General features: G+C 52.2%; 2 protein-coding genes across 5 annotated transcripts in view; one reads left to right on the forward strand and one right to left on the reverse strand.

Moving 5' to 3' along the window:
- SAMD8 (sterile alpha motif domain containing 8) overlaps positions 1 to 4,656 on the reverse strand; it is a 58,987-nt gene extending 54,331 nt beyond the window's left edge. Inside the window, exon 1 of the mRNA XM_081104727.1 lies at positions 4,473 to 4,656. Within this exon, the coding sequence (XP_080960853.1) occupies positions 4,473 to 4,646 (174 nt within the window). The 5' untranslated portion in view covers positions 4,647 to 4,656. The remainder of the gene's footprint in view (positions 1 to 4,472) is intronic.
- A 2,991-nt stretch (positions 4,657 to 7,647) lies between these two features.
- Positions 7,648 to 20,939, forward strand: DUSP13A (dual specificity phosphatase 13A; the record flags this gene model as incomplete). 4 transcript variants are annotated; one of them, XM_081104396.1, is made up of 5 exons in its annotated part: positions 9,654 to 10,776; positions 14,083 to 14,177; positions 17,735 to 17,908; positions 19,583 to 19,803; positions 20,492 to 20,939. In XM_081104396.1, the coding sequence occupies 5 exons, from the start codon at positions 10,438 to 10,440 to the stop codon at positions 20,692 to 20,694; spliced, it is 1,032 nt and encodes a 343-aa protein (XP_080960522.1). In that variant the 3' UTR covers positions 20,695 to 20,939. The 4 variants fall into 4 exon arrangements, with proteins under 4 accessions (XP_080960523.1, XP_080960525.1, XP_080960522.1 ...); XM_081104399.1 differs by lacking the exons at positions 9,654 to 10,776; positions 14,083 to 14,177 and adding an exon at positions 7,700 to 7,851; XM_081104398.1 differs by lacking the exons at positions 9,654 to 10,776; positions 14,083 to 14,177 and adding an exon at positions 16,578 to 16,945.
- Positions 20,940 to 27,423: the final 6,484 nt, after the last annotated feature.

Below are 27,423 nucleotides of genomic sequence, written 5' to 3' on the forward strand. Positions count from 1 at the left end.
GTGGTAAATCTGATGAAGAGCTTGACCAGGCTGCATGCCAGAGCATACCAGTAAAAAAGCCAAATATGTAAATTATAATTCTTATTCTAATCACTGAAATAATATTTGGGCAAGCTAACAGTTTGACATATTGATTGGTAAAAATCATTATTTTTAAATATGCTACACCCCTAAATCAAATCAACATAATGGAAAATGAGAAACTGGCTCAAGACTTCAAATTCCATTACAATATTGTGAAAATATATTGGATTTGAACCTGAAAGTTAATGTATGGTTTTGGCAGCCTTTGACTTTCATCCCAACAATTTATTGATGAAACTGACATCAATTTAATTTAGTCTTAAAGTTTCCAAACTAAAACCAATTAGATGGCATTTCCAATAACTCTGTGATACAGTTTAACTTATAGGAAGACCCTAAATTAGCATGGTTCTCACCTCATACTAGAATTTCCTACCTAGAATTTTAAGAGAACAGAAAAAGGGTCAAGATAATAGATAATAGACATATTACCACCTCTCTTGTCCTTTGCCATAATTCAAAAGCTTAACAAAAACCCACAATAAAAGCTTAAGACAAATGCAAACATAGGTCACTGACTCCACAACACCTTTTTGAGATACATATCATAAAATACTATTTTGTAATTAAACTAGAGGCCCAGTGCATGGATTCGTGCACCAGTGGGGTCCCTCGGCCTGCCTAAGCCCTCTTGCAATCTGGGACCCCTCAGCGTATGTTGGACTGCTGATTTCAGCCTGATCCCCACAGGCCAGACCAAGGGACCCCACCAGTGCACGAATCCATGCATCGGGCCTCTAGTATATGCAGATAAGATCTTTGGTTAATCTCTTCCCACACCCCTTCTTCCTCCTCCCCCCTTCCCTCTGAGATTCATCAGTCTGTTCCATGTTTCCATGCCTGTGCATTGAGCATCTGCCCCCTGGTGGTCAGTGGTGTCATAGCTACTGGTTGAACGGTCAGACGGTCACTTAGAGATACACACACACACACACACACACACACACACACACACACACTGTAATGAAGCTATTATAACCAAGTTTTCCTAGTTTCTAGTTTCTGCCATCCTATGCAAGAGCCAGGATAGACTCACTTTATGTTACATTCTGTACAGAAGTGATTACTAGGAGGGCTCAATGTGTGATGAAGTAACAATATTTCGATATGGAAACATGAAGTCCAGGCTTAGCTTAAGATCCAGTGATGGTGCTGTGTGTAGGGAAGGAGGGAGTGCAGGAATATTCACACCACAGGTCTGTCACAAATCCATAGCCACATATTTAGATGGCAAATTAACCAGAGGCAGCATGTAAACACTGAATTGTTCTCTAAGTGTGCCTGGCCCATGCTCTCTTACTTTTAATTAACTTCTTGATTTCTCAAAGCCAAGGGAACCACAAGACCTAAAGTAAGAATGACTGTCATGATTACCTTTAGTCAAGTGGTTCTTTCTGTTTTTGCCCAAATATTATCCCTCAATGTGTTACATCATACCCTTAGAGAAAAAAAACAAACAAAACTAGATTTCAAAAGTTTTCAAAACCACATGCAAGCAAAAATTTAAAAAACACAAAGATACTGCCAGCATTATTGGAATAAACACCCATATATGATTTTTAAAACACAAAGATACAGCATTATATAAGTAAGAATACCTTATTTGTAAGCAAATACAAACACATGAGAGAAAAGTGAAAAAAAATTAAGTTCCCCAATCTGCAAAAATTAAAACATTTAAGCTGGGCAGGATAGTATAGTCCTTCCCTGTAACCTAAATCCATTAAAAGAATTACACTCAGATCATATTGTATTTTCCCACTAATAACACAATCTTTAAAAAGAGCTTCGTCAGTAATTTAGCAGTATACAGATTTGTATTCATATCTCATATAAGTCAGTTTGATGGACAAAAAGAATCAAAGTCACAGAAGTTTTAAATTTAAAAGATGATTTCAACCTTCACTAACAATATACCACCATATAAAGAATGAAGACAGGAATTTTCCATGCATAAGTCAACGTGAATGAGAATCTTTGCAGAACAGAATGAGTGCTACTGAAATCAAAACTGATTTTTCTAAATATGTCTGCATGTTCTACCATCACAGTCATGATGGCTTCCTCTGGAGTAATATACATTTTCTTGCCTTAGAGAAACTGCTAAGTGATTGTGAGAACTATCAAAGGGAAACAAAAATAACTATTAGGTATGCTGATATATTAATTGTACAACTCCCCAATTTCTTTCTTTAATTTTGAGGTAACATTAAGATGTTACTTAATAGATGTTACCTAAATTTGTATATGCCAATACCTATTCAGAGTTAAGTTTGAAGTCAAGGTCTCTATAGGACCTCAGTCTGGTGAGGACAAGCTGAAACATAAACAAGAGAAATACTATGTAAACTCCTTCAACTCTATAGAACAGTTAAAGAAAAGGGAGTTAATCTTTTGACAACAGCTAAAAGCAAAGCTAACTGGTTTGACTCAGTGGAGAGTGTTGGCTTGTGGACTAAAGGGTCCTGGGTTCAATTCCTGTCAAGGGCATGTGCCTGGGTTGCTGGCTTGACCTCCAGTAGGGGGTGTGCAGGAGGCAGCTGATCAATGATTTTCTCTCATCATTGATGTTTCCATCTCTCTCTTCCTCTCCCTTTCTGAAATCAATAAAAATATATTAAAGATAAAAAATAAAAGCAAAGCTAAGAATTCATCTCTCCTTTGAGGAAATAATTACTAGCTAGTCCACTGAGCATTTGAAGAAATGACATATATACATAAACTAACTTAAAAGCTTGTTGCAACAAGTAAATTTGAAGAATAAACAGTTGATAAGCATTTAGAGTAGAAATACCTGATGAAAAGTTTGCTTTGACAAGAACTTTGCAAAACTTATAATCAGATAGGAAGTTGTAAAACATGTGAGACTTTGCTAAAGTCAAAGATTTCATAAAGTCATGTTATAACTTAACAACTACAAAAGGAAATTAATTTATTTATACTAAAGTAAATGTAAATATTATGATCATTATTTTTCTGGCACAATTATGATTTTGGTACCATTTCTTCTATAAAAAACACCTATCTGTACCCACCTATACCCGTTCTGTTAACTGCCACCTCAAACATCCTCTAATATTTTTCTAGATCACTATATTAAAAATATTATTCGTACAATATCTCAAAATTGCATTAATATTGGAACTGCAACTCAATCAAACGTACCCCTCCAATTTTCAAAAGAAAACTCGAATCCTCGAGTTATGGGTAAGGGGAAGATCCGGTGGGCTCCTGGCCTGCAGTGATGTCACACACAGTTTTATGGACCCTTTTAACCCAGACACCCGCACTGACCATCTTTTTACCCTGTGGCAAACACATGTGCCAACTCCAGCTGTCAAAGTGGGATCGACCCGCTCAATACTGACTATCTGTACAACCTCAGGGTCCCAATTTTTGTTTCAAGTCTAATGTTTTCATTTCAAAGCAACGCATTAAATCTTTTTAAGATCCAAACGTCTCTCGTATTTAATATAATCTTAAATTTTAAAAAGAAGTACAAAGGAAAAAAAAAAAGAAGCGTCCTGTTAGAAGAAATCCAAATGGGTTATCTATGTTCAGAATCACTCCTTTCACTATACTCGTAGTTTCCCAACATCACTTCCCTTTCGCTGTTTCCCCCCGTCCTTTCGGCAAATCAGTGTTGAACGCCGCCCCTCCCGGCCCAGGTTTCAAAAGGACCCACTGTCCGCACAGCCCCGCGGCCACGTCCACCGCCCTGGTCGCCGTCGACGCCGCGGACGCCACTCGCGAGCACGCCGAAGCCCTCAATCACACCCCCGGGGCTCCTTTCCTTTCCTAAGTCCATTGCTCTTTTTCGGGCCCTTGGGGCCAGATGACTTCCCACCCAGAGACCGCTCCCCTTCCAGTCGAACCGGCACGCTCCCCCTCATCACCAGCACCCCACTTCGGCCGGCTGTCTCGCCGTCCTCGCCGGCTCCGTCGGTCCGGCCACGCGGTCCTCGCTCGGCCCAGGTCCCGCTCCTCCGAGCCCGAGCCCGAGCCCTCCGCGGCCAAATCCCAGAGCATCTCTCCTCCGTCCCCCAGCCCGCGGGGCCCTGCCCTCTATCTCCTCGCACCACCCGCCTTCAAACCCTCGAGCCCTCGCCTCTCAAGCTGCCTCTCCCTCCGCGTCCCGCTCCCTCTCGCCCCTCAGCCTCTACTTGCCCCTCCGCGCCGGCCATCGTCATCCCCCTCGGGCCCTCGGCTCACCACCTCCATTTCCCTCAGGTTCCATTCTAGAGCCACTCTCCGGGCTCCTCAACCGTCTCCCGGGGCCCCTCGGATCCCTGTCCTCGGCACCCCCCGGCTTCAGCCCCGACACCCCGATCGCCCCTGGCCGCAGGTGCCCCCAAACTCCCCTCGCTGCAGCCTCAGCCGCCGCTCACCTCTGTGGTCCGAGTCGGGCTGCCCGGACCCACCTCGGAGTCGGCGTCCGAGCCGCCGTCGGAGTCCGGGCCCCTCCGAGCCTCGCCGGAGTGGAGCGCCCCGAGCGCCGGGGGCGGAGCCCGGGGAGGGGACCCGGAGTGGAGGCGAGAGCGGTGGCGGCTGCGCGCAGGCATTGCTCCTGCCCAGGTCTCCGCGGCTCGGGCAACTGCTCTTAAACCAAACCGGAACTGCTTCAGGAGGCGGGGCCCCGCTGACGGGAGGCGGAGCCCATGGTGGGGGCGGGGCCAAAACCGGAAGAGGCGCGGGGCTCAAGATGCGAGCGAGAGCCTCGCAAGAAAACCCAGGAGCGCATGCGTCAGGCCCAAAGCGAGAAGATAGGGCCAAAGGAGATCAGGCTGGTGAAGCTGGGGAGGGGCCGACAGGTGGGTAAATGGGGTTTGAGGACGAGGGGAAATTACCCTCATTCCTCTAGACCAGCGGTTCTCAACCTGTGGGTCGTGACCCCTTTGGGGGTTGAATGACCCTTTCACAGGGGTCGCCTAAGACCATCGGAAAACACATATATAATTACATATTTTTTAAAAAATATATTTTATTAATTTTTCACAGAGAGGAAGGGAGAGGGGTAGAGAGTTAGAAACATGGATGAGAGAGAAACATCGATCAGCTGCCTCCTGCACGCTCCCTACTGGGGATGTGCCTGCAACCAAGGTACATGACCTTGGCCAGAATCGAACCCGGGACCCTTGAGTCTGCAGGCTGACGCTCTATCCACTGAGCCAAACTGGTTAGGGCTACATATTGTTTTTGTGATTAATCACTATGCTTTAATTATGTTCAATTTGTAACAATGAAAATACATCCTGCATATCAGACATTTACATTACGATTCATAACAGGAGCAACATTACAGTTATGAAGTAGCAACGCAAATAATTTTATGGTTGGGGGTCACCACAACATGAGGAACTGTATTAAAGGGTCCCGGCATTAGGAAGGTTGAGAACCACTGCTCTAGAGGGAGCCAGCTCCTCTCCAAGAGCCAACTCATGATGATCCTTGTTACCATTTATTGCCCCTTTACTCTCTGACAGGGATGCCAAATGCCATATAAATATCTCACTTAATCCTTGTGCCAACTCTACACGGCCAAGAAACTTGTCTGAATTATTGCAGTTAATATGTGCCAAAGCCAGTATTCCTATTCAAATCTGTCTAACTTTAGACCCCATGCTCTTCTCCACTATACTACCCTGCCCCGTGGGAACTCCCGGGCTCCTCAACCATCTCCCGGGGCCGCTCCAGATCCCTGTCCTCGGCAGCCCCCGGCTTCAGCCCTGCTTAGCACTGGCATCAACCAAATCCAAAACCATCTGTGACCTGGGCTCCAGTCCCTCCTTGGCCTTACTTTCCCAACCAGTGCAAGACAGACTTCAGTGGCTCTGATGGGGGTGGGGACAGGTTCCGGGGTGGACATGCTTACGTGGGATGTCCTGGTGTGGACATTACCCTCAAGCTGGCCTCAAGGCCAGGACAGCAGGGAGGCTTCCTACTGCAGCTGGTGCTTCCCCTGCCCCGTCAGGACCTTCATGAAGTCATCTGAGAGCCAGCAAGACATCTCATCTCTTTTGCCAATAACTAGCTCTGGCAGAAGGACAGATACAGACCTTTCTCAGTTTCTGTGGTGGAGACTCTCCCTCCCAACTCAAAAAAATGTTTCTGATGACAGGCCCTTAGACTCTAGTCCAGTGATGGCGAGCCTATGACACACGTGTCAGAGGTGACATGCGAACTCATTTTTTGGTTGATTTTTCTTTGTTAAATGGCATTTCAATATATAAAATAAATATCAAAAATATAAGTCTTTGTTTTACTATGGTTGCAAATATCAAAAAATTCCTATATGTGACACGGCATCAGAGTTAAGTTAGGGTTTTTCAAAATGCTGACACGCCGAGCTCAAAAGGCTCGCCATCACTGCTCTAGGGCAACATTCAAGTTCCTTCTTTCTTCCCCTTTGACATACATGGCCCGTTTCAGCCTTCTCTTTTGATAAATCAGCCATCTGCATGACAAAACCACTGTTCAAACCTTCACTGGTGAACCCTGTGGGTACCCTTCAGATGAGGTCTTCCAAGCCGACTCTCCATCGTTCTCTGACTCAGCAACTCAGGAAACGTCTTCTGAGTCCTAGACTCTGGGGACTCATCCAACAGCCGTACAGTTCTGACCCAGACTGCAGAGCTTTTCCTCTCGTTCATCCTTACAGTCAACCATCCCCTCTCCACCCTGGGTCTCCACTTTAACTCAGTCCTCAGGATGGAGCAGCCTTTTCGGGCCTCTTAACCTGTCCAAAAATGTTTTAGCATCTGTTATGTGTTAGAAACAGAACATCCTTTGTTTCATTAAATCTTCACAATTCTTTTTAAAAAATATATATTTTATTGATTTTTTACAGAGAGGAAGGGCGAGGGATAGAGAGTTAGAAACATCAATGAGAGAGAAGCATCAATTCAACTGCCTCCTGCACACTCCCTACTGGGGATGTGCCCGCAACCAAGGTACATGCCCTTGACCAGAATCGAACCTGGGACCCTTCAGTCCGCAGGCCGACGCTCTATCCACTGAGCCAAACCGGTTAGGGCTCTCTCTCTCTCTCTCTTTTTTTTTTTTTTTTAAATCCTTATCTGAGGATGTTTTTTTATTGATCTTGAGAGAGAGAGTGGAAGAGAGAAGGAAAGACACAGAGAAACATCGATGTGAGAGAAACACATCGATTGGTTGCCTCCTGCAGGAGCCCTGACCAGGGCCCAGTCTGGGGAGGAGCCTGCAACCAAGGTACATGCCCTTGTGCCCTTGACCAGAATTGAACCCAGGACCCTTCAGTTCGCAGGCCAACACTCTATCCTCTGAGCCAAAGCAGCTAGGGCAAATCTTTGCAATTCTTTGAGGTAGGTGCAATTATCCTTACTTTGCGGATGAAGAAACGGAGGTGCAGAGATAAAGTGGTTTGCAGAGGTATGTTTGATTCCATGTGGTCAATGGAGTTGGGGGTTGGCGGGGGTGACTTGGGGAAGAAAATGTCCTGTTCCCTCTGGAGGCCCCGGTGACTTGCTGAGTCACTTCTTTCTGTCCCACCTGTCCCTGCCAATCTCCGGTCGGAGAAATGACCCTGGAGAGGCAGAGAGGAGTGACTGCAGAGACAGGGGAGTGGGTGGGCTGGCCCATGGCTGAGGCCCCGCTCCCAGAGCTGTGGGGAGATACGGGAGCCACACCTAGCCCCAGCGTTGTGGAGCTGGAAGAGCTCCTGCGGGCGGGGAAAATTTCTTCTTGCAACCGGGCGGATGAAGTTTGGCCCAACCTTTACATAGGAGATGCGTGAGTAGTAGCTGGCCTAAGGGGTGTAGGGCTGGGAACAAGAACAGACAGTTCCTGGGCTCTTTACCAGAGATAGGAGCGGGGTGGGAACAAGGAGACTTAGTTCTGCACTGAGCATTCTAGGCCCCGGGGACTTTCTCCAGAAGTCCTGTGTGCTGGGGACAGTGCAGTGATCAGATGCGGCCACCAGGGGGAGTGGGGACTTTGCCTGCCGGAAAGAGGGGAGCTCCCAGAAATTCCTGGAGTCTGCTGACATATCCAGGAAAATGGGGGAGTTTCGGGGGCAGAGGCCTGGGGAATGGTGATGTGGGGTATGAAAATGGATTGGACAGAGAGCTTCCCTTCCTGGTCCCAGCCTCTCTCCTGGGTCACAGTGGGCGAGGAAGCCTGACTAAAGGTGAATCAGGAAAGTTGTCACCTCTAAACATTTGCAGAGTAGAAGCAGGTATGAGGTAGTGGCCAGCAGAGGCCGGAAGCGCGTGGGAAGGCATGGGGCAGGAAGGAAGGGCGGGGCAGCTAGGTCCCAGGGGTGAGGCAATCCTCTCCTTTCTGTCCCAGCCAGCAGGGGCGCATGGCCTCAGGAAGCAAAGCGGGGCTACAGATAACTTCCTCTCCCACCAGCTCTCCCACCGAAAGCTCTGAGGGTGGCCCTGGGAGCTGTGGATCCAGCTCTAGCTTGCTGGGTTCCTTCCACCTTCCTTTGGACCCTAATGGCTCCATCCCTCTGAAGTAGGGGGCCTGACGTAGGGGGCTCCCTCCTGGACCCCATGGCTCAGCCAGCATCCAGCCCCCTTCCTCCGCTCCCCAGGACCACAGCCAATAACCGCTTTGAGCTCTGGAAGCTGGGCATCACCCACGTGCTGATCGCCGCCCATGGAGGCCTCTACTGTCAGGGCGGCCCTGACTTCTACGGCAGCAGCGTGAGCTATCTGGGGGTGCCAGCCCACGACCTCCCCGATTTCGACATCAGTGCCTACTTCTCCTCTGCAGCTGACTTCATTCACCGCGGCCTCAGCACACCCGGGGGTAGGACTCGGGGTCTGATCTCAGATCCATCCTGTCCAGTCCTGGGGGGATGTCCAGTTTCCCTTCAAACATCAGTGCCCTCCCATCCCTCGTTTTTATTTAAAACAATTTTTTTTTCTAAACTGTAAGAGAAGGTTTATCTAGAAAGTCACAGAGGTAGAAATGAGCTATGGAAGAAATGGGCTCAGGAAACAAGCCACAGAGGCCAGAGAAGGGCCCTGGGAGCCCAGGAAAAGGAGGGAGCAAGGAAAAGGCACCCGGAGGAAAGGGAAGAGGAGGCGCTGCGCTCGCCACAGAGAGAGCCGCACTGGGTCCTCCCGGAGGCCTCAGGGGAGGACCCCAACCGTCCCTAGTTTTTAAAAAGCCATCAGCTTTTTTTTAAAAAAAAATAATGTCTGCTCAGTGCTCCAGTGATTTATCCAACTGCGTAGCTTCACACACGGAGAAACTGGGGCCTAGAATACAAGACAGTGCCACGGTTAGGAGCAGCCCCGCAAGCCAGGCCTCCCGAACAGCAAAAGCAATTCTTTCTCTGTAGCACGCAGCCTTCAGAAATCGCCGTTCGGTACCTAGATGTCTGGCTTATGCCACAAAGTACTTTCAAACGGAAAAAACAAAACAAAAAAAACCCCACAAAACTTCTAGCACCCAGGGGACAACAAGGGCCCCGGGGGAAGCTGGGCCCCTATCCTGTGTTTATCCTGGGTGAGCACTCTGGCCTTTGCCACTGGGACCTGGGCGAGCCAGCATCCCTCTCTGGACTTCAGTTTCTCAACTGCGCAACGGGAGAGACAAGACTATGCCTCACAGCACTTCTTAATATTCAAAACACTTTGGCATTCATTTGTTCTTCATCCATCCACTGGCCAGCTATTTACTATCTTCTCTGTGCCAGGCACTGAGCTAGATGCTGGGAATTCACACTTAGACAAGGCAGGGTGCCCGCCCTCATGGACCTTGTCATTATGTTTGGAGGGAAGGCAGTCACAGTGTAAAGTGGTACGAGTGCTACGCACGGAGTGGGGGAATGTGAAGAGCTGAGGGAGCGCAGGGCAGGGGTGCTCGGCGCAGAGGAGCAGGGAGGCAGGGTGACTCCCCCCTGCAGCAGTAGTCACTGGGCCATGTGCAAAAAGGATGAGCTGCTCCATGATTCAGGCGACCCCATGAGTGGTCAGGAACGCCTATGCAAAGAAGCTGAACCCTGATAGATGAGTAGTAGATGTTAGTCAGTCCGAGAGCAGGGGGATAGGGTTACAAGGAGTTGGAAAAGCATGTGCTAAGGCTGGAGGCCAGAGACCATGACAGCTTCAAGGAGCTGCCAGTTACGCAGCACGGCTAGAGCTGAAGGTTGGGGTGGGACAGCCTGAGATGAGGCTGCAGGATCAGGGGGGCCAGTTCATGGAGGGTCTTATGAGCCATGACTTATAAGACTTTGGGCCCCAGCCCAAGGGGTCCACTTTGACCGTCGTCCCACCAACCATCATGACAAGTTCCATGAGGTTAAGTAGGAGCTGGTCTACGCATCTGACAGATGAAGACACTGAGGTCCCTAAATGTTGAATGACTTGGCCGGGGCTTGTCACAGAGTACACCCAAGGCAGGGCGTGGAGAGGATCTTGGGCCCCCACCCCAGCCCCTGGGTGGGCCTGCTGGTGGGAAAGGGTCTTCTTTCACCAGGATGTCTCCCTCAGCCAAGGTCCTGGTGCACTGCGTGGTAGGCGTGAGCCGCTCCGCCACTCTGGTCCTGGCCTACCTCATGCTGCGCCAGCAGATGTCTCTGCGCCAGGCAGTGATCACCGTGAGGCAGCACCGATGGGTCTTCCCGAACCGCGGCTTCCTCCACCAGCTCTGCCAGCTGGACCAGAAGCTGCGGGGTGCAGGCCGGAGCTGAGGGGCCAGGTGAGGGCTGGGCAGGGGGAGGGGACGAGGGGGCAAGGCTGGGTGCAGTTAGAAGTGAGAGGCGCGTTGAGAGCTGGGCAGGGAACAGGAAGGGGAGGCCAATGAGGGCTGGAAGTGAAAGGTCAGGGGAGGGTGGGTGGGGGACATGGGAGGGGACAGTGAGAGTAGCTGTTAGGGCTGACTGGCTGGAACTGAGGCTGGAAGGGGGCTTGGCCCACTCTCCAACCTGCTGGGCTCCCCTCACCAACCCAAGGCCTTATCAGGGCGCAGCCGAGATAAGCCTCTCTCTCCCAGCCTACCCAGGTTCTTCAGACCCCAGAGAGGATGGAAAGACTAGGAAAGAAAGGGTTGGAAAGCTTAAAATGGAAGAGGTGAGGCCTTCCTACCTGGTCTTGATGCTGACCTGCGATGTCTCCTTGGTCAAAGGCCTGTGGGGGCTCTCTTACCCCCCCACCCCCCACCGCCCAAGGCAGCAGCCAGCCAGTCCTGGAACCATGGTCTGTCTGAATCTTCCCACAGCTTCAGGTCTGGGGGAAAGTGCGGCTGCAGCTATTGCTTAAATTTAGCGAATTCTCACATCAGCCCGGACTCACCGTCCCCACGTGGGGAAGGAGAACAGGTGCTGCCACCAGCCCTGCTGATGTGACGTTCTCCTGTCATCATGCCAATCCATCCTCTCCTCTGACCCAGCACCCCGTGCCTTACCTGCCCCGCCCCCCCAATCTGATCTCAGATCAGTAGAAGGACTTTCCCTAACCTCCCTCCTCTCTGGCTCTGGGACTCTTATAGGACATAAAGGTCTTACTGAAGTCTATTCAGACTCCTTCCTGCTTCCATGTACCTGCCTCCTGTTCTGTGTTCAATGCATTTGGAGCAATGGCACAAGGGGAACAGATCCCTAACACCTCCCTCCTCAAGCCCCTCCCCTCCTGCTGGAGGCCCGCGTCCCCAGCTGCCTAGTGGACAGAGTCGGGCTACCCTAGCAACACGCTGCCTCCATTTCTCTGGCATCAGCCCTGGGTTTTCCTCCAGCTCACTGGAAGGAGGCCAGGGTGTCTCTTCCTGGGTGCTACCAGGGTTGTGAGGGAGCTGCAGAGGAAGCAGCTCTTCCCCACTGCCCTTCTCCCACCACGCCCAGGCTGGGTCTTGTCCCCAGCCGGTTCCAGCAGCCCGCCTCCCCCACATCACATCTCCCGTGGGTGCCATCAGCTGGGGGGTTAGGCCTCCAGAGCTGCTGTCCACTCCCTGAGCCTGCCTCTAGCTCCTGCTAGCCAGCTCCTTCCCTCAGCTCTCCTCAACCTTGACTTTGGCTGTGCCGCACCACCCACTGGCTCACAGGCGCTGCCAGTGGGGGTGGGTGGCTGGCCTAGGCTCTCCTGATAGTTGGAAGAGCAACAACTTTCTCCTCCTGCCAAGAGCACGGCCTCAATCCTTCCCCGGCCCCCACTCAGAAGAGCTGTCTTGGTCTTTGAATGCATAGCCAGCTCAACCAAGTGTGGGGAGGGGCACATTAGCAATTTGACCCCTTCACACATGCTGTCAGGAGGGTGAGTATCTTGGGGATGGGGATTAGGGCAGGATGGAGGGCTAGGTTTGGAATTAGGGGGTGAGTGTAATGGGAGGAAATGAGGGTTATAGCTGGAGTTGGGCCTAGGCCGGGGGCTAAGCTGAGTGGGAAGCTGTTGTGGTGAGCTCTGCGGGCACGGGGAGCCAAGAGGAGGGCTGGAATGCGTGCTCCCGCCCTGCTCTTTCCTCTAAACAGGCTTCAGGAGCCTGGCAGAGCAGCAGGTCTCTGATCATGCCCAGTCACCCCACTTCCTAGGCCTGAGGCTCTCAAATACCCTGACCCAAACCCTCAGCATTTTCCCATCAGGCAGCTGGCTTTGGGGGAGTCACCTGAACTACAGCATTGCACAGTTCCTGGGGGTGCATCCCCCGAATAGTCTATGCAACTGGAGCCCCTGGGTGTTGTATGTTGTGCAGCCCATGAAGCCATACCCCGCAGCCCTGGGGCTGGGCACTCTGCAAAATGAGGGGCTGTGAGCCCTGGGCCCCAAACCTGCCTCCTCATCTCTCCCAGCACCGGTGCCCTCTTGACCTTACCCAGGGGGTTCAAAGCAGAAGCAGGTTTGGGTGGCAGCTCCTATCCCGACACAAGGATGTGGCCCCAGCCAATCTGGCCTTGGCTTTCCTGCCTGTAACGTGGAGCTCATTCTCCCCCAGAGCTGGTCCTTGCTCCCTGCCACGGGGCTCTGCCACTTTGCCACTCTGGCACTGGCCCTGCTGGCGCTGCTGGGGGCTCTGGCCCAGGTGGACACCCAGAAGATGATCAGAGCCCAGTGTGGGGTCCGGCCTACAGCCTGCTACTCCTTCCGCTTCCTCAGGCTGCCTGCACTTTCTCTCAGCCACTGTCTTCAGCCCCCACAGGTGGGGAATGGGCCCTGGGGGGTGGGGGGGGGGAGGACGGGACGAGATCTGAGGAGATCCACCAGCTCTCCCTGGGCTCAGGGAGCCCCAGCAGGGGCTGGGCCTTATTCCCTGGAGCCCAGACTTCAGAGACCCTGCAGGTGTGGCTGGGGGGTGCACAGGTGTGTGCGCATGGTACCTGAGAGTGAGTGGGAAGACCACTGAGGTTTGGGTATATGAGGAGGGTCTCTGGAGAGCAGGGAGGGTTCTTAATAGGCCCGAATCCAAGGTCTCAAGTTGATCACAGTTAACCTTAGGAGGAGCCTTAAGGACCATTTCCCTGGCCACACGGAAGTGGAACCTGGGTCAGAATGCCTCTGGGGGAAGGAGGAACTTGGCAGAGGGCAGAGGGGCTTCTGGACAGAGCTTCTGACAGCCCGCCAGGGCGTCAGAAGACCTGCTCTGAACCCCACTGACCCCTTTGTCTGTCTGTCTTCCCATACTTCCCTCAGCCCACGTCTTCTAGATCTTAATGTAATCCTTAGCCCCCAACTAAAAGCCCTGGGCCTGGGTCCTGATGTTGGCAACCCCGCTGGTTTGTGTGTGATTTTGGCTGCTCTCTTCCCCATCCTCCTCCATAGAGGATCCTTCCAGCTTCAACTTTCTGCCCATGTTCCACACCCCCCTTGAAGCTTTTAAAATGGCTTATTTGATCTTCCTTCTCCCTGCCCACAACCAACATCCACATCCACGCATGCCGCAGGCATCCCCCTGCTGGCTGCCTGGCTGGGTGTGGCACTGACCGTGCTGTGGGGCCAGTGGGGGAGTGGGGAGTGGCAGGAGAGGCCGGAGAGGGGAGCAGCACATCATGCTTTATAATTAAACTCACATCAAAAATAGAAACAGCAGCAAGTGCGCAGAGACAAGCGGCTGGAAGTCAGCAGCACAACGTGCCTGTCAGACAAGACCAGAGCCTGGGCCAGATCCCCCCACAGGTGGGTGAGTGCCCCTCCTTCAGGGGGTGCACAGAGCTTGTTGGGTAGTGAGGGCCAGGGCACCTGGGCCTGCGTGTATTGCTGCAGGGGTGAGAGGGACTGGGTTAGATTGGGGGATGGACGGGTCAAATAAAGGCACAGACAAAGCCTCGCAGAGTCAGAAAGACCTGCGCTTGAATCCTGGCTCCCATGCTGTTGGCTGTGTGACCTTGGGTAAATCGCTTAATCTCTCTGAGTCTCGGCTTCCTTCCCTGTAAAATGGGGATCATGATATTACCTGCCTCCTAGGGTACTGTGAGGATTCAGTGAGAACATGTAAACACTTAGCTCTGGCTGGTACCTAGTGCATCCTTAGTGAGAGGTGAATGTAACAATAATCATCGCGACGGAGAAAGAGACATCAGGAAACACAGAGGAAGACCCCTGGGAAAGTCGCCCTCTAGCCGGGATATGGCTCCGGCTTGAATAGGTAACGGTAATAATAGTGGTGATAACAACAGTAAGATGCCCCGTTTATTGGGCAGCTACCATGAGGCAGAGCCTGTGGGACCTGCCTTCCATTCATTACCCCGTGGGGTCCTCACTGCAGCCCCACTGAGGACACTGGCTCAGAAGCGTGCACACAGATGCCAGCACCAGGCCTAGGTGTGCCCTCCTCCAAGGCCTGCAGGCTGGGGACAAACCCACCGGCCGCTCACCACTGGCAGCCCACGAACACCTCTCTCAGGCTTCCTTCGCCAGCCTCCTCAGAGATCTCCCGCCCCACCTGTCCTGAGGCCGCAGTCTCACCTGGTCTGCCTGTGGGGGAAGGAGGGCAGAGAGAGTGAGCAGCAGGGGAGAGCAGGGGAGATAGCTCCTGGGGCTGTGCGAGGAGGTGGGTGGCAAACAGCTGCTGCCCTGAGACAGCCGGGCCTGGCCTGAGGCCACCAGCAGGCAGGGCTGCTGGGAGGCTGTGGAGCAGCCCAGCTCCTGGGGAGGGTGGGAGACAGAGGCCACGGGAAAGCAACATAGCGAGGAGGAGAGAGGCAAAGGCAGAAAACAGTGTGTGAACTTGTAATCAGCAGTGACACAACAGCAGGCAGAGCTGGTGCCTACACAGGCATCTGTTAGCTTAGGGGGAGAGGCAGGAAGGAGGCCTGGAGTGCATGGGGAGAGCAGCCAAGCCGGCCCTGTCCCTGATGGAGCTGGGCCCTGTGCCACCCTCAGGTGGCCGAGGAGATTGGGAGGAAGTGTTAGGCAAGGTCCCTGGCAGTCCAGGTCTGTGGGTGGCAGAAACCGGGGGAGCTGCTGCAGCCACCAAGTCCCTGTCTGTGGTTGTGCCTGGAGCATGAAGAATGTGTCACTGGGCAAGGGCTGCCCACGGTGAGCTGCCAGTGGGTTTGTCCCCAGCCTGGAAGAGGGCAGACGTGGGCAGTGTTCCGAGGCCTGGTGCTTGCATCTGTGTGCACGTCTCTGAGCCAGTGTCCTCGGTGGGGCTGCTGCGAGGTAACACATGGAAGGCACGTCCCACAGGGGCTGGGCCTGCCTGCGCTGGCAAAGTGGGATGGGTAGACAGGTGGGGGATCCATCCATGAGCATCAGGAGGGAGGCCCTAGCTGGCGTCTGACGAGGAGTACCCCTTAGTCCAAGCGAAAGGTGCCATTCTTGAGACCTGGGCCTGGGTTCCCTAGGAGGCTGAGGCGGGGCTGTGCCGGAGGAACCCCAGATCCTTGATCCCTCTGCTGTCTCCTCCTCTGCCCAGGAGCCTCTGGAGGAGCAGGGCCTGGCTGCCTACTCCCAGACACAGCTGGGCTGCGAGGCACCCACTGGCCACTGGGGGGCAGCCTTACCCCACGCCAAGCTCAGAGGCCTGAGCCCGCGCCTGCCTGACTTCCCCAGGCCCCATCTGCCTTGCCTGGGGCTCAAGCACCAGCTGGCGGCTCCAGACCAGTGTGGCTTTTGGATGATTCTGGAGCCCGGGGGCTTACCCCATCCTAACACACTACCCCACTCTCTACCCCATGGTTGCTGTGCACCCAGCCACTCCTGTCATTCTCAGGTCAGACCCCTACAGACCCCTCAGTCAGGCAACACCAGGGTACTTAACATGGGAAGAGAAATGTGGACAAGACTGAAAGAGATGCCCAGCATGGAGAAGGCCTGGGGTTTGGAGGGACTGTGCTCCCTGCTGCAGGGGCCTAGGTCTGCTCTCAGACCCCCCCAACCCCCCACCCCCACCCCGCCGTGGGCTGCAAGAGGAGGGCCTGGAATTCTAGCCGCTTCACAGCATTGGTGTTCTGGGCGGAACCTGCCCCAGCCCCATTCCGCTCATGTGCTTAGCTCTGTCCTTGCCCTCACTCCCCCACTCCCGGCCCTAGACCATGCCCTAGGTAGGTGGCAGGCCACTCAGCCTGCCCTGAGAGGTCTCAGTGGGGGATGAAGGGGAAAGCTGGGTCTTCCCTTCCACCCTGCCCACCGGCTGCCCGCTGGGTGAGCTTGGCCAAGCCAGTGGCCTCCTGGGTGCCTATTTCTCTCTCTGGTCCTAGCACCGCCTGCCGAAGAGAAAAGATGATTTTTCCAGTTTGTACCTTCCCTAGTTACTGGTTGAGAGGGCCAGGGGCAGTTAGCCAAGAGAGGCACTCCTTCCCAGGACGACACCAGACCCATGTTCTGGTGCCACTGACCACTCAGCCCAGCAGGGGCCCGGACCCCCTCGGCCAGCTGATTCCTGAGACAACTCACCCCAACTGGGTGAGGCCTGACCCGCAGCGCTGGCCCGAGTCATCGGGGTAAGGAGGCAAGTCCCAGGACTTACAGGCACAGGCGTACCCGCAGCGCCGGGCTCCCTGTAGAGTTGAATGGGCTGTTGACCACTCTCCGGAGTCCCCAGAGGTAGTAACTGGAAGACTTGGGGACTGAACTGCGGGGTCAGAGAACTGGGTTGAAACCACAGTCTCGCTACACATCAGCCCTATGGCTGTGGGTGGCACTTACAATTTTTCTCTCTGACCTTCCGCTTTCTCCCAAGTGAAATAGGGACCTACCACAGCGAGGTCCCAGGCCCCTGAGAGGCATTAGCTCATTCCGTATGGAAATGCAACAGATGTCCTGCATAGCCCAGGCCCCTCACTCCAGAGATGGACTCTGCTCTCCAAGCACCTGAACATGGAGATCAGCCCTGGAGGTAGCAGAGGAGGGGGCTGAGATGGGCTGCCCAGGCTGAGGGGGCCACAGCCATCCGAGGCCTCCATCCCTACAAAGTCCCAAGTGACCAGCGGCTTAAGGGCTCGGATCTGCACTGGCTCATCACCACAAACAGGGAGCCCCAAGGACCCCTTGGCCAAAGTTTCTGGCCTCAAGGGCCTCTGGAGAGGGTGGGAGAGAGGGTAGCAAGAGGTTGATTCCCTCGTTCCTGGGGAAACGGTCTCGGCCTCAGCCCAGCAGAGTTGGTTAGTAACCTCACGCGAACTAGCTGAAGCCCTTCCCGCACCATCCCAGTACCACCTGGGCCTCTGGGCCAGCCGGACCCACCTTCTGGGAGCATGCCTCTAGCCACTGCGGTGTCCACCCTGTTCCAGGATGAATTCCCTGCAGAAGCAGGACCTCCGGAGACCCAAGATCCACGGGACAGTCTCCGCGTCGCCCTACCAGCCGCCCACGCTGTCCTCACTGCAGCGCTTGCTGTGGGTCCGTCGGGCCACCGTGCTGAGCCACATCGACGAGGTCTGGCCCAACCTCTTCCTGGGAGATGCGTAAGTCCGACCCACGTGGGAGAGTGGGGAGCAGAAGGGGAGCCTCTCCCAGAGCCCTCCAGGGGCCTCCCATCATCTCTTTCCACATGTTTCTTCCCTTTGATAGAAATTACTTTTTTAACTGTGGAAGTAGAACACGCATAAGAAAAGTGCATAGAGTGCATGTGAACAGTTTCACCAGCCAGGTCAAGAAATAGGACATTAGTTTGTGCCTCAGAAATACCTTCTGAACCCTTCTTGCTGTAACTGTTTCCCTGTGGACAATCACTAAGAGTTGAAATAATTATTTCCTTGCTTTTACTTATACTTTTACTGTTCATATACCTAACTATATAATTAGTTTAGCCTATCTTTTAAAGTTAGATGAATGGAATCATATTGTGTGTGTTTTGTGCAAAATTGTAAGATTCACCCATGTTGTTATGTGTGGTTACAGTTCATTTTTTTTATTGCTGTAAAAATATTTGATTGTACAAATACCACATAGTTTATCCATTTTATTGTATACAAACACTTGAGTTGTTCCCACTTGTTGGCTACTATGAACAGTGATCCTAGAAACATTCTGGTACACGTGTCCTGGTAACACACACGCGTTACATAGGGTACATAGAGAGAGTAGAACTCAGTCATTGTTTCTCATTTTTTTTCCTTAAAATTTAAACATATGGACCAATATATGTGGATTTTAGAAAATTTCCTTAATATTTAGAGAATAGGGTTCTTGTTAACAATATGGCAAATATGCTATCCTCCCTACAGATAACCAGTAATAAAATCCTTGTTGACTTTTAAAAGTGCACACACACACACACACACACACACATGCTTTTTCACATTTCTTTTTTATTTTTACAGCAAATGGTATCACTTTATAATCCTGTTTTGTAACCTGCTTTATATAGAAAGCTTTTTTTAATGGAATCATACTACATATTTTTAAAACCTTCTTAAACAACGTTCTGCTTTGTATTGTGCATTTTCCATAGGTTCTCAGTATAGCATGAGCACTTTTTTTTAATTACATTTATGGGGGTGGCATTGGTTAATGAACACCCTTCCTTGTTCACCTGTATCTACTCTATTTCAGTGGTTGCATAGTTTGTCATTTACCTTACATACTCAGCCACCTATTAGAGGATATTTCGTGATTTCTCCCCAGTTTCTTTAAGTCCTTAGAAGGAGACTTGCTGGACAAAGTATGTGAACATTTTTTAAAAAAATATTTTTTATTGATTTCAAAGAAGAAGGGAGAGGGAGAGGGAGAGGGAGATAGAAATATCAATGATGAGAGAGAATTATTGTCTGGCTGCCTCTTGCACACCCCACACTGGGGATCGAGCCTACAACCCAGACATGTGCCCTGACCAGGAATTGAACCGTGACATCCTGGTTCATAGGTCAATGCCCAACCACTGAGCCACATCGGCTGGGCAAAGGCTTTTGATGCCTGTGGCCAAAATGCTCTCCAGAAAAGTTGGTCGAGGGAAGGGAGTCGTGAACTCTAACTAGAGGAGACCCTTCACCTGGGACCAGTTCGCTGTTGCCGCCTCTCCCCTTGATGGCAGTGGCAGAGGAGGGAAGGGGTCAGTTCCAGTCCAGCCAGAACTGACCCCCCAAGGGAGACCTGCCCCCACCTCCCAATTCCCAGCCTCCCCTGTGCCCTCCCTCCAGGTACGCAGCCCGGGACAAGAGCAAGCTGGCCCAGCTGGGCATCACCCATGTTGTGAATGTTGCCGCGGGCAAGTTTCAAGTGGACACAGGTGCCAAGTTCTATCACGGAATGCCCTTGGAGTACTATGGCATCGAGGCTGATGACAACCCCTTCTTTGACCTCAGTGTCCACTTCCTGCCTGTCGCCCGATACATCCGAACCGCCCTCAATGTTCCCCAAGGTGGGCTCCGGGGAAGGAGGAGGTGGGGAGGAGGTGGGGTGGGCGAGAGCCGGGGCTGTCCATTTTCCAGCGGCACTGATAGGCAGTGTGTCCTGAGCCAAACCTCTCCAGCCCCCTCCCACCCATGGTGCAAATAGCTACTACCATTTAGTGAGCGTGCCCTCAGAGGCTCCCTGGCCCCAACCATCACAGACAGAACCAAGGTCCAGTCATCAGTATAACCATATCCCTCCGTGAGAGAGCAGGTGTGGGTAGCAGGCACAGGACCTAGCAAAGGCTCTTGAGCAGTCGCTTCTAAGGTGAAGCCTGGGCATAGGGCTGCAGGGACAGGGGGGAGGGCAGAACTGGGGGGAAAGAGAGACACAAGCCCAGGGGACTCCCACAGTACCCTCCTCTCGCACTCCCCACCAACGCCCCAGGGTTTCAGGGAGGCCAGAGGAAGCACCTTGAACCAGGAGAGGGGAATCCCAGCTGCTAACCTTAGCTCCTCCGCTAACTTACTGTGTGACCTTGAGCCGGTTCCTTTCCCTCTCTGGGCCTCATTTGCCCCACCTGACACCGGACCCCGTGTCAGTATTCTAGGACGCTGTGACAGGTGGGCTGAAGGAGGGCCAGAAGGACTTCTGCATCCCAAATGGGTGGGTAGTACGAGGGCAGGTAACTGACACTGGGTCGGGTCTCCCTGCAGGCCGCGTGCTGGTCCACTGCGCCATGGGGGTGAGCCGCTCCGCCACTGTCGTCCTGGCCTTCCTCATGATCTACGAGAACATGACACTGGTGCAGGCCATCCAGACGGTGCAGTCCCACCGTGATATCTGCCCCAACTCGGGCTTCCTCCGGCAGCTCCAGGTTCTGGACAACCGACTGGGGCGGGAGACGGGGCGACTCTGACCTGGTGGACAGCCAGGAGCCCTGCCCCTCTGGTGAGCGTGGCCCCACCCACCAGCCTGGCCCTGGGGACAGCAGCCTCTGCTGTTTTCAGTGACCTTGAGATGAACATAGCAAGTGGGGCTTGGCGGAGGCAGAGGCGGGGAGAGCTGGTTGGTGCCCTTTTAGCAGGTGGATTCCCCTGACCCAGTCCAGAGATTCTTTATGCAAAAGAGTTCAGTCTCCCTCTATAATAAAAGGTTCATCATAATAAAGAGGCCTTCTGGTGGTTTGTGGGGCGGTGGCTCACTCCAGGGATGGCCACGCTATTCCAGAAGGCTTGCCGGCTCTGGTTCAGTGTGCTGGCAGCCTAGAGACGGGGTCTGAGTCCCTGTCAAGGCTTCATGAAGGAGGAGGGCAGGTGAGGATCCATTAGTGATGCCGACCTCGGGTGCAAGAGGAAGGAGTGGAGCACAGGTGCTGAGAATTAGCTGACCTTTCTTCATCTTGTCCTCCTCCTGCCATCACCAAGAGCGAGGTTGTCTGAGTAAAGACCAAAGTTCGAGGCATCACTGTCTTCACTATGAGGCCCTGGCCAGTGTGGCTCAGTTGGTTGGCGCGTCGTCCTGTGCATTGGAAGGTCATGGGTTCGATCCCCAGTCAGGTGCGTGGGTGGGGGCAGCTGAACAATGTGTCTCTCTTGCTTGATGTTTCTCTCTCTTCCTCCCTCTCTAAATATAAAAAATAAAAACAAACAAAATACCCCCTCCACGACTCACTGTGTGCAAATAGCACCTCTTGAATCCTGTCAATCTTTTCATTTATACTCTACTTTCAAAATCACAATACCTGGAAAACAGAGACGTTAAACAGGAGGACAGGGGTTGAGGAGGAGATACCCCAAAAATCCTAGGCGAAGGGTGGTTATATGACGGAGCAAGACATTTAGCATGAGTTTCTCTGTACTTGTGCCCTAATAAAACAATACGAAAGCCTGCAGTTTCCTCACCTGTAGGTGGTACAAGGTATTATGAGGATTTTAATTGGGCTGCGTTTCCTTCTTCCTCTCTGGTTGCTCCTACTTAGCCCTTGCCTTCTCCAGCTGACTCATAAAGGCCACAGTTTCTTAGGGTTCTGTCCTCTGCCTTATCTCCCCCTCAGTGTCCTTGCCCTCCTTGGGGGATGCGGGGGGACGGGTCCTCTTGCTCCCACAGCCTCAGTTCACATCTCTGGGCTGATGACTCCCAGCTCCCTGTGGCCAGCCCAGTTCTCTCTTCTGAGCTCAGAGCCTCTGTATCCCACTGGCCACCTTCATGTGGATACTGCCCTTGAACTTCAAACTCAGCTGAACTTTCCATCACCCCTCCACCCAGACCACTTCTCCTCTTGGTCTGACAGCCATTGTTACTCAAGTCAGTGATGGGTGTCACCTGGACTCCTACCTCTCATCCATCAGCCTATCGATTCCTCCTCCCAGATACAACTTGGATCTGCTCACTTAACTTCATGTTTGTTGTGGCTACTCTAGTTCAAGCCAAGCTCACCTCTCACCTGGATTCTTACGACAACCTCTGCCTCCAGCCTGGCACCCCCAGTCTCCATGTGGCATGCCAACATCTGACCCACATAAAAATCTGACCACGTCACTCCTCTGCTTACAGCCCCCGAAGGACAAAGACCTTGGCGAAGTATAAAGATGCTTCATTATCTGAGAAGTTCTCAGACCTCCAGCCATATCTTCTTCAATTCTGTTCTCATACATACCACGTAATTAAGAAACAGTAAACCTGCTTGCAGTTCCCAGAATGCACCACACTCTCGGACCTCTGCTAACTTGCACCCGCTCCCAGTTGCATCCCTGAAGGCACCACTCCCCCCACTGCGGTCTCCTCGAGGCTTCAGCTTAGTCATCTCTCCTGGGAAGCTCTCCTGGACCCCCGACCTGAGAGAAGTGCTGCTCAACGGCCACCACCATGTCCTTCCACCTCTGATGTCTCCTGTCGCTCTGGATTATAATCGCCTGTGCCTTATCCTCCTCTTCCAGCTGCGGTCTCTGACCAGGCTTTCCCTGGGCTGGGTGCCCGTCCCCAGGGCTCCCCCTCTCTGGCTATAGCCCTGCCTTAGGTACAGCTGTGTTTCCGTGGGCCAGCAGCCACAGGATGGCGCCACGGCCACTCAGCATTCTCTGAAGAGCCACCAGGAGGAGCGGATCCCAGCTGCTCTGGACTGGGCCTTCCTCCAGAGGGAACCTGCTCTCCTCCCAGCTCCACCTGCTGCATCTCATCGTCTGGCTACCCTGACACTCCCTTCTCAGTTCACCTTGTCCCCTTGGGCCACCTCGGATTCCCTCTCCCTCCTCCTCACCAAGGCTGTCTGGAGGCTTCAGGGGCCTTCCCCCTTAGCTGCCATCTGGTCTCTTTCCAGAAGGCAAGTGCTTTTTCTTTGTACAAATCAGAAAAAGGTGGCCCCTCTACCCAAACCAGGCTGAAGCACTCCTGGGCTTGGTCAAGGAAAAGGTCTCTCTTCCAAGCAGACAGAGCTGCAAGTCAGGGTGCTCAACTGAGGGACTGAGCGCAGGCTGTGTTTCAGCCCCCATTCACTCCTGCAATTTATAAACTGTACAAACACAGGCTGCCTGATCTGGGATGTAGGGATGAATACCCCCATTTTACAGATGAACAAACTGAGGCTCAGAGAAGATGAAATGAGACTGAAATACTGCGTCCTGGGTAGGCTCTCTGGGCTCTGGCCTCAAAGGGCAGGTACTGCCCAGTCAGCTCCTCTGCTCTTCTCCCTGCAGCATTTGGTTGGCCCTGGTCCCAGCTGGCTGTTGGGTGCTCTCTGGGCCTTTTCCAAAGCTGGAAGATGGCAGAAGGGCTGTTGCTGCTATGCCCAACCAGGCAGAGCTCCTCTCCAGCCGAGGGACTAAAAATAATTCTCAGTTCATCCTCAGGTTGTTGAGGCCATAATTATCCAGAGCAGACAAAGCACTAGTCCCCACTTGGCAGCCCAATCTGCCCACCCCAATTCTCTCGGATCCCCCTTGTGCCTGACAACTCAGCCCTTGTTGCTATTTCTTGTTCATGCACTGTCAGCGGGAACCAAAATAGTGGCTCTAAATTAACATCTGGGTCTCTGAGTGTGAGCCACCTGCCTCTGCCGGCTGGGGTAGGATGCCCAGCGGCTGAGGCAGAGCCACACCCTGGGGCTTGAGTTTCTGCAGGTCACCTTCTTGGGGCTCTGAAGGTTAGACTTAGTCTAGGGCTCCAGGGGAAAGAGGGAGGGAAGCCCTGAGAAAGCAGGTGGTGAGAGAGCCAAACATTTTTCAGAACATCCCAGGAAACAAGAGGTTGAACTCCTGACGGGTCCCTCCACCAGGAAGCCTTCCTGCCTGCTACACTTGCCCCAGAAAGTCTGTGCTCATGCATCGACTTCCCCTCTTTTCTAGAGAAGCCTCATGAAAGGCATGGAGTATTGTCAGGAGCATGACTTTGGGCAAATTACCTGGATTCAAATCCGACCTCTGCCCTCTACCAGGTGTGTGACCTCAGTTAATCTCAGTTAACCTCTGTTTCCCCATTTGCAAAATGGGAGTAATAATAACCAACCTGTAGGATCGTTGTAAGAATTAAGTGGGGAAAATAGAAAGTTCTTTGTACGACAGGTGGCAAGCTATCAAAAATGAGATCTGTGATTATTGTCATAGTACAGGGGCCTCCTGGCATTGTCTGCTACTCAGAACACCAGTCTTGGACTAATCGTTGGTAGTTGAATGAATGAATGATAAAAAATTAGCTGACCTAAATGCAACATGGTATTCTGGATTGGATTCTGGAACAGAAAAAGGACGTAAGTAGAAAAACTGGTGCAATCTGAAATAAATCTGTGGTTTAGCTAATAGCATTACACTAATTTTAATTTCTTTGATAACTACACCATGGTTAAGTAAGAAGCTAACATTAGAGAAAGCTGGGTGATGGGTATACAAGAAATGTCTCCACTTTAAAACTCTCTGTAACTAAACATATTTCAAAATAAAACTTCAAAGGAATTACTGACCATTTCTGACTGCTTTGCATATGCCAGGCACTATGCTAAGTGCTTTAGATGCATCATGTCCTTTTTTTCCTTTCTTTTCAGTTTCATCCATAATGCTTTATTTCTTTAGGAAAAAAACCACAAATATAGCAAAATGTTAAGATTTGATCACATTGAGTTGTGGGAATATGCGTTTATCTTTTTTGTGTGTGGGAGTATGCGTTTTATCTTTTTAAAAATTATTTTCTAATTTAAAAAATAAAAACAAATTGACTAATTTTTAAAATTAGAAACATCTTGCCTGGCCGGTATGGCTCAGTGGTGCAGAGAGAGGTTAGAGCAGATAGCAGCTGAGTTCAACTGAGAGTTTAGTATGTACCAGTGCACATCAGGGTAGCTAATAGCTCTGACAAACAAAACTTTATTTCTCCCTCACAACACAGGTTGATGGGATGTGGGGGAGTGAACATGGAGGGAATATGAGAGGCCAGATAGATCACTTCTCTTGCAGTTCCATGGCCTAGACCAGGGGTGGGCAAACTTTATGACTCCAGGGCCACAATGGGTTCTTAAACTGGACCGGAGGGTCGGAACAAAAGCATGGATGGAGTGTTTGTGTGAACTAATATAAATTCAAAGTAAACATCATTACATAAAAGGGTACGGTCTTTTTTTTTCAATAGTTTTATTCATTTCAAACGGGCCGGATCCGGCCCACGGGCCGTAGTTTGCCCACGGCTGGCCTAGACTCAGTCCATGGTCACACCTAGCCACAGGGGAGGCTGGGAAATGTAGTCTAGCAGGGTGCCCAGGAAGAAAAAGAAACTGCAAATATTGGTGAGCATAAGCAGGCTTTCCCACAGCAGGTGTTGACATGAGACATAAACAATCATTTCATTCTCATAAGCCATAAGAGGTCATACTATTATTAATATTCCCATCCTACAGATATGAATCAAAACCAAGGCTCACAGAGTTTATTTTTTTATATATATTTGTATTGATTTCAGAGAGGAAGGGAGAGGGAGAGAGAGAGAATCATTGATAGGCTGCCTCCTGAACCCCCCACACTGGGGATCGAGCCCCCAACCCGGGTATGTGCCCTGACCGGGAATTGAACTGTGACATGGGTCGATGCTCAGCACTGGCCAGGCAAGCCTGTGATCTTCAACACTCCCTGAGCCTTCATTCTGGCTTGACCTTGGTGACTTGCTTACCAGGAGGTTCTGGACAAACGTGGCAGTCAGGAACTTCTGAAGCTGGGTCATAAGATGCCCTGCGTCTTCTGCCTGGGTTTCCTGGGACACTCTCTCTGGAGCCCGGACCACTGTGCAGGAAGTCTGACTACCCCTGAGCGGCCATGCTAGCGAGGCCTTGGGGAGGCGAGCTGGCTGGCAGTCCAGCTGAGCCCAGCCTTCCAGCCCCCCTGCCAAGGCACAGACAGTGGAGTGACCCCTTTTTCGGATCCTCCGGATGAGCACACCTGCCGGCTGAGTCCCGCTGAGCGACCGCCGTCCACGCCCCATGGAACAGAAGAACCATCCACCGAGCCTGCCTGCATCAAGGACCCACAAAGGCATGGGATGTAAGAAGACACTCCTGTGTTTAAGTCACTAAACTCTGGGGTGGCTTGTTACCCCAGTAGGCAACCAGCACAGCGGCAGAGCAGTTCTGATGAAAAGCCCGGGCTTTAACCACCAAGTGAGCCGTGGGAGGGACGGGTGAACGAGAAAAGAACAGAGCAGCTGCATCCCTCCACCCCGGGCTGAATGCATGGCGACGAGGTTCCACATCTACAGAGGAATAAAGATGGCAGAGGAGCCATGGCCTGTATGGAGGTCGAAAGATGGTTAGGGTTCTCAGGGAAATATTGGAGGCAACGGTCTTGAGGTGGGCAGGTTAGATATGCTACCGGAAAGGGAACATCCGACTCCTCACCTCCCTCCCAAGCTCTGTCTCAAGCTGCAGCCCCCCCTACCTTCCAGGCCAATGGACTCCCAGCCACCAGGAGCCCCCTGTAGGTCTGCTGGCCTTGAGCTCCCAGCCTGGTCTTGACAGCTGCCTCCTCCACTCGGGAGTGGGGTGAGCAGCTGCAGTATGGACTCTGTAGGCACTGGGGTCTTAGGGAACGCTGGTTTGAGGGAAACTCAAAGGGAAATATCCCACCCACCCCTACCTACCCAGGCATTGCCCTCCCTGCCTGCAGGAGGAGCCAGCTGCCATTATTCTTTGCTCTTCCCAGTTTATTCCGCCAGGTGTATGCGTTAATCTTTTCATCCACGCTTCCTGAGCCATTTGATGTCTGATCAGTCTGGTCCTCTCTCCTTGGGAGCTGCTAGAATTTCCCCTTCTCTGAGAATTCCTGCACCCCAGCTGCTACGTCAGAACTCCATCAGCGCACCTGAGCCCTCCCTCCCTGTTCGCAGCCCTGTACAGGCATCCTGGCTTGGCCTCCTGCAACCTCTGGGCCTACAGAGGGGCTTTTGGGATCAACAACTGGGACCCGGTCAGACTAGCTTTCCAGCCTCCCAGGGCTCCCACTTGGTGCCGTTGACCGCTGGGGCCATCCTGACTTTTAAAGCGGGCAGGGGAGGAGGGTTGCTGATTAAAATGACACGAGAAAATACACACACAAGTGCAAAGAGCTGAGGACCAGTTCATTTCCCCAGGATTATGTGTGTGCTTTACAAGGGGCACCGGGGAAGGCGCTGCTGC

Source organism: Myotis nattereri (assembly GCF_964212035.1).
Source record: "Myotis nattereri genome assembly, chromosome: 13".
Lineage (NCBI taxonomy): Eukaryota > Metazoa > Chordata > Mammalia > Chiroptera > Vespertilionidae > Myotis > Myotis nattereri.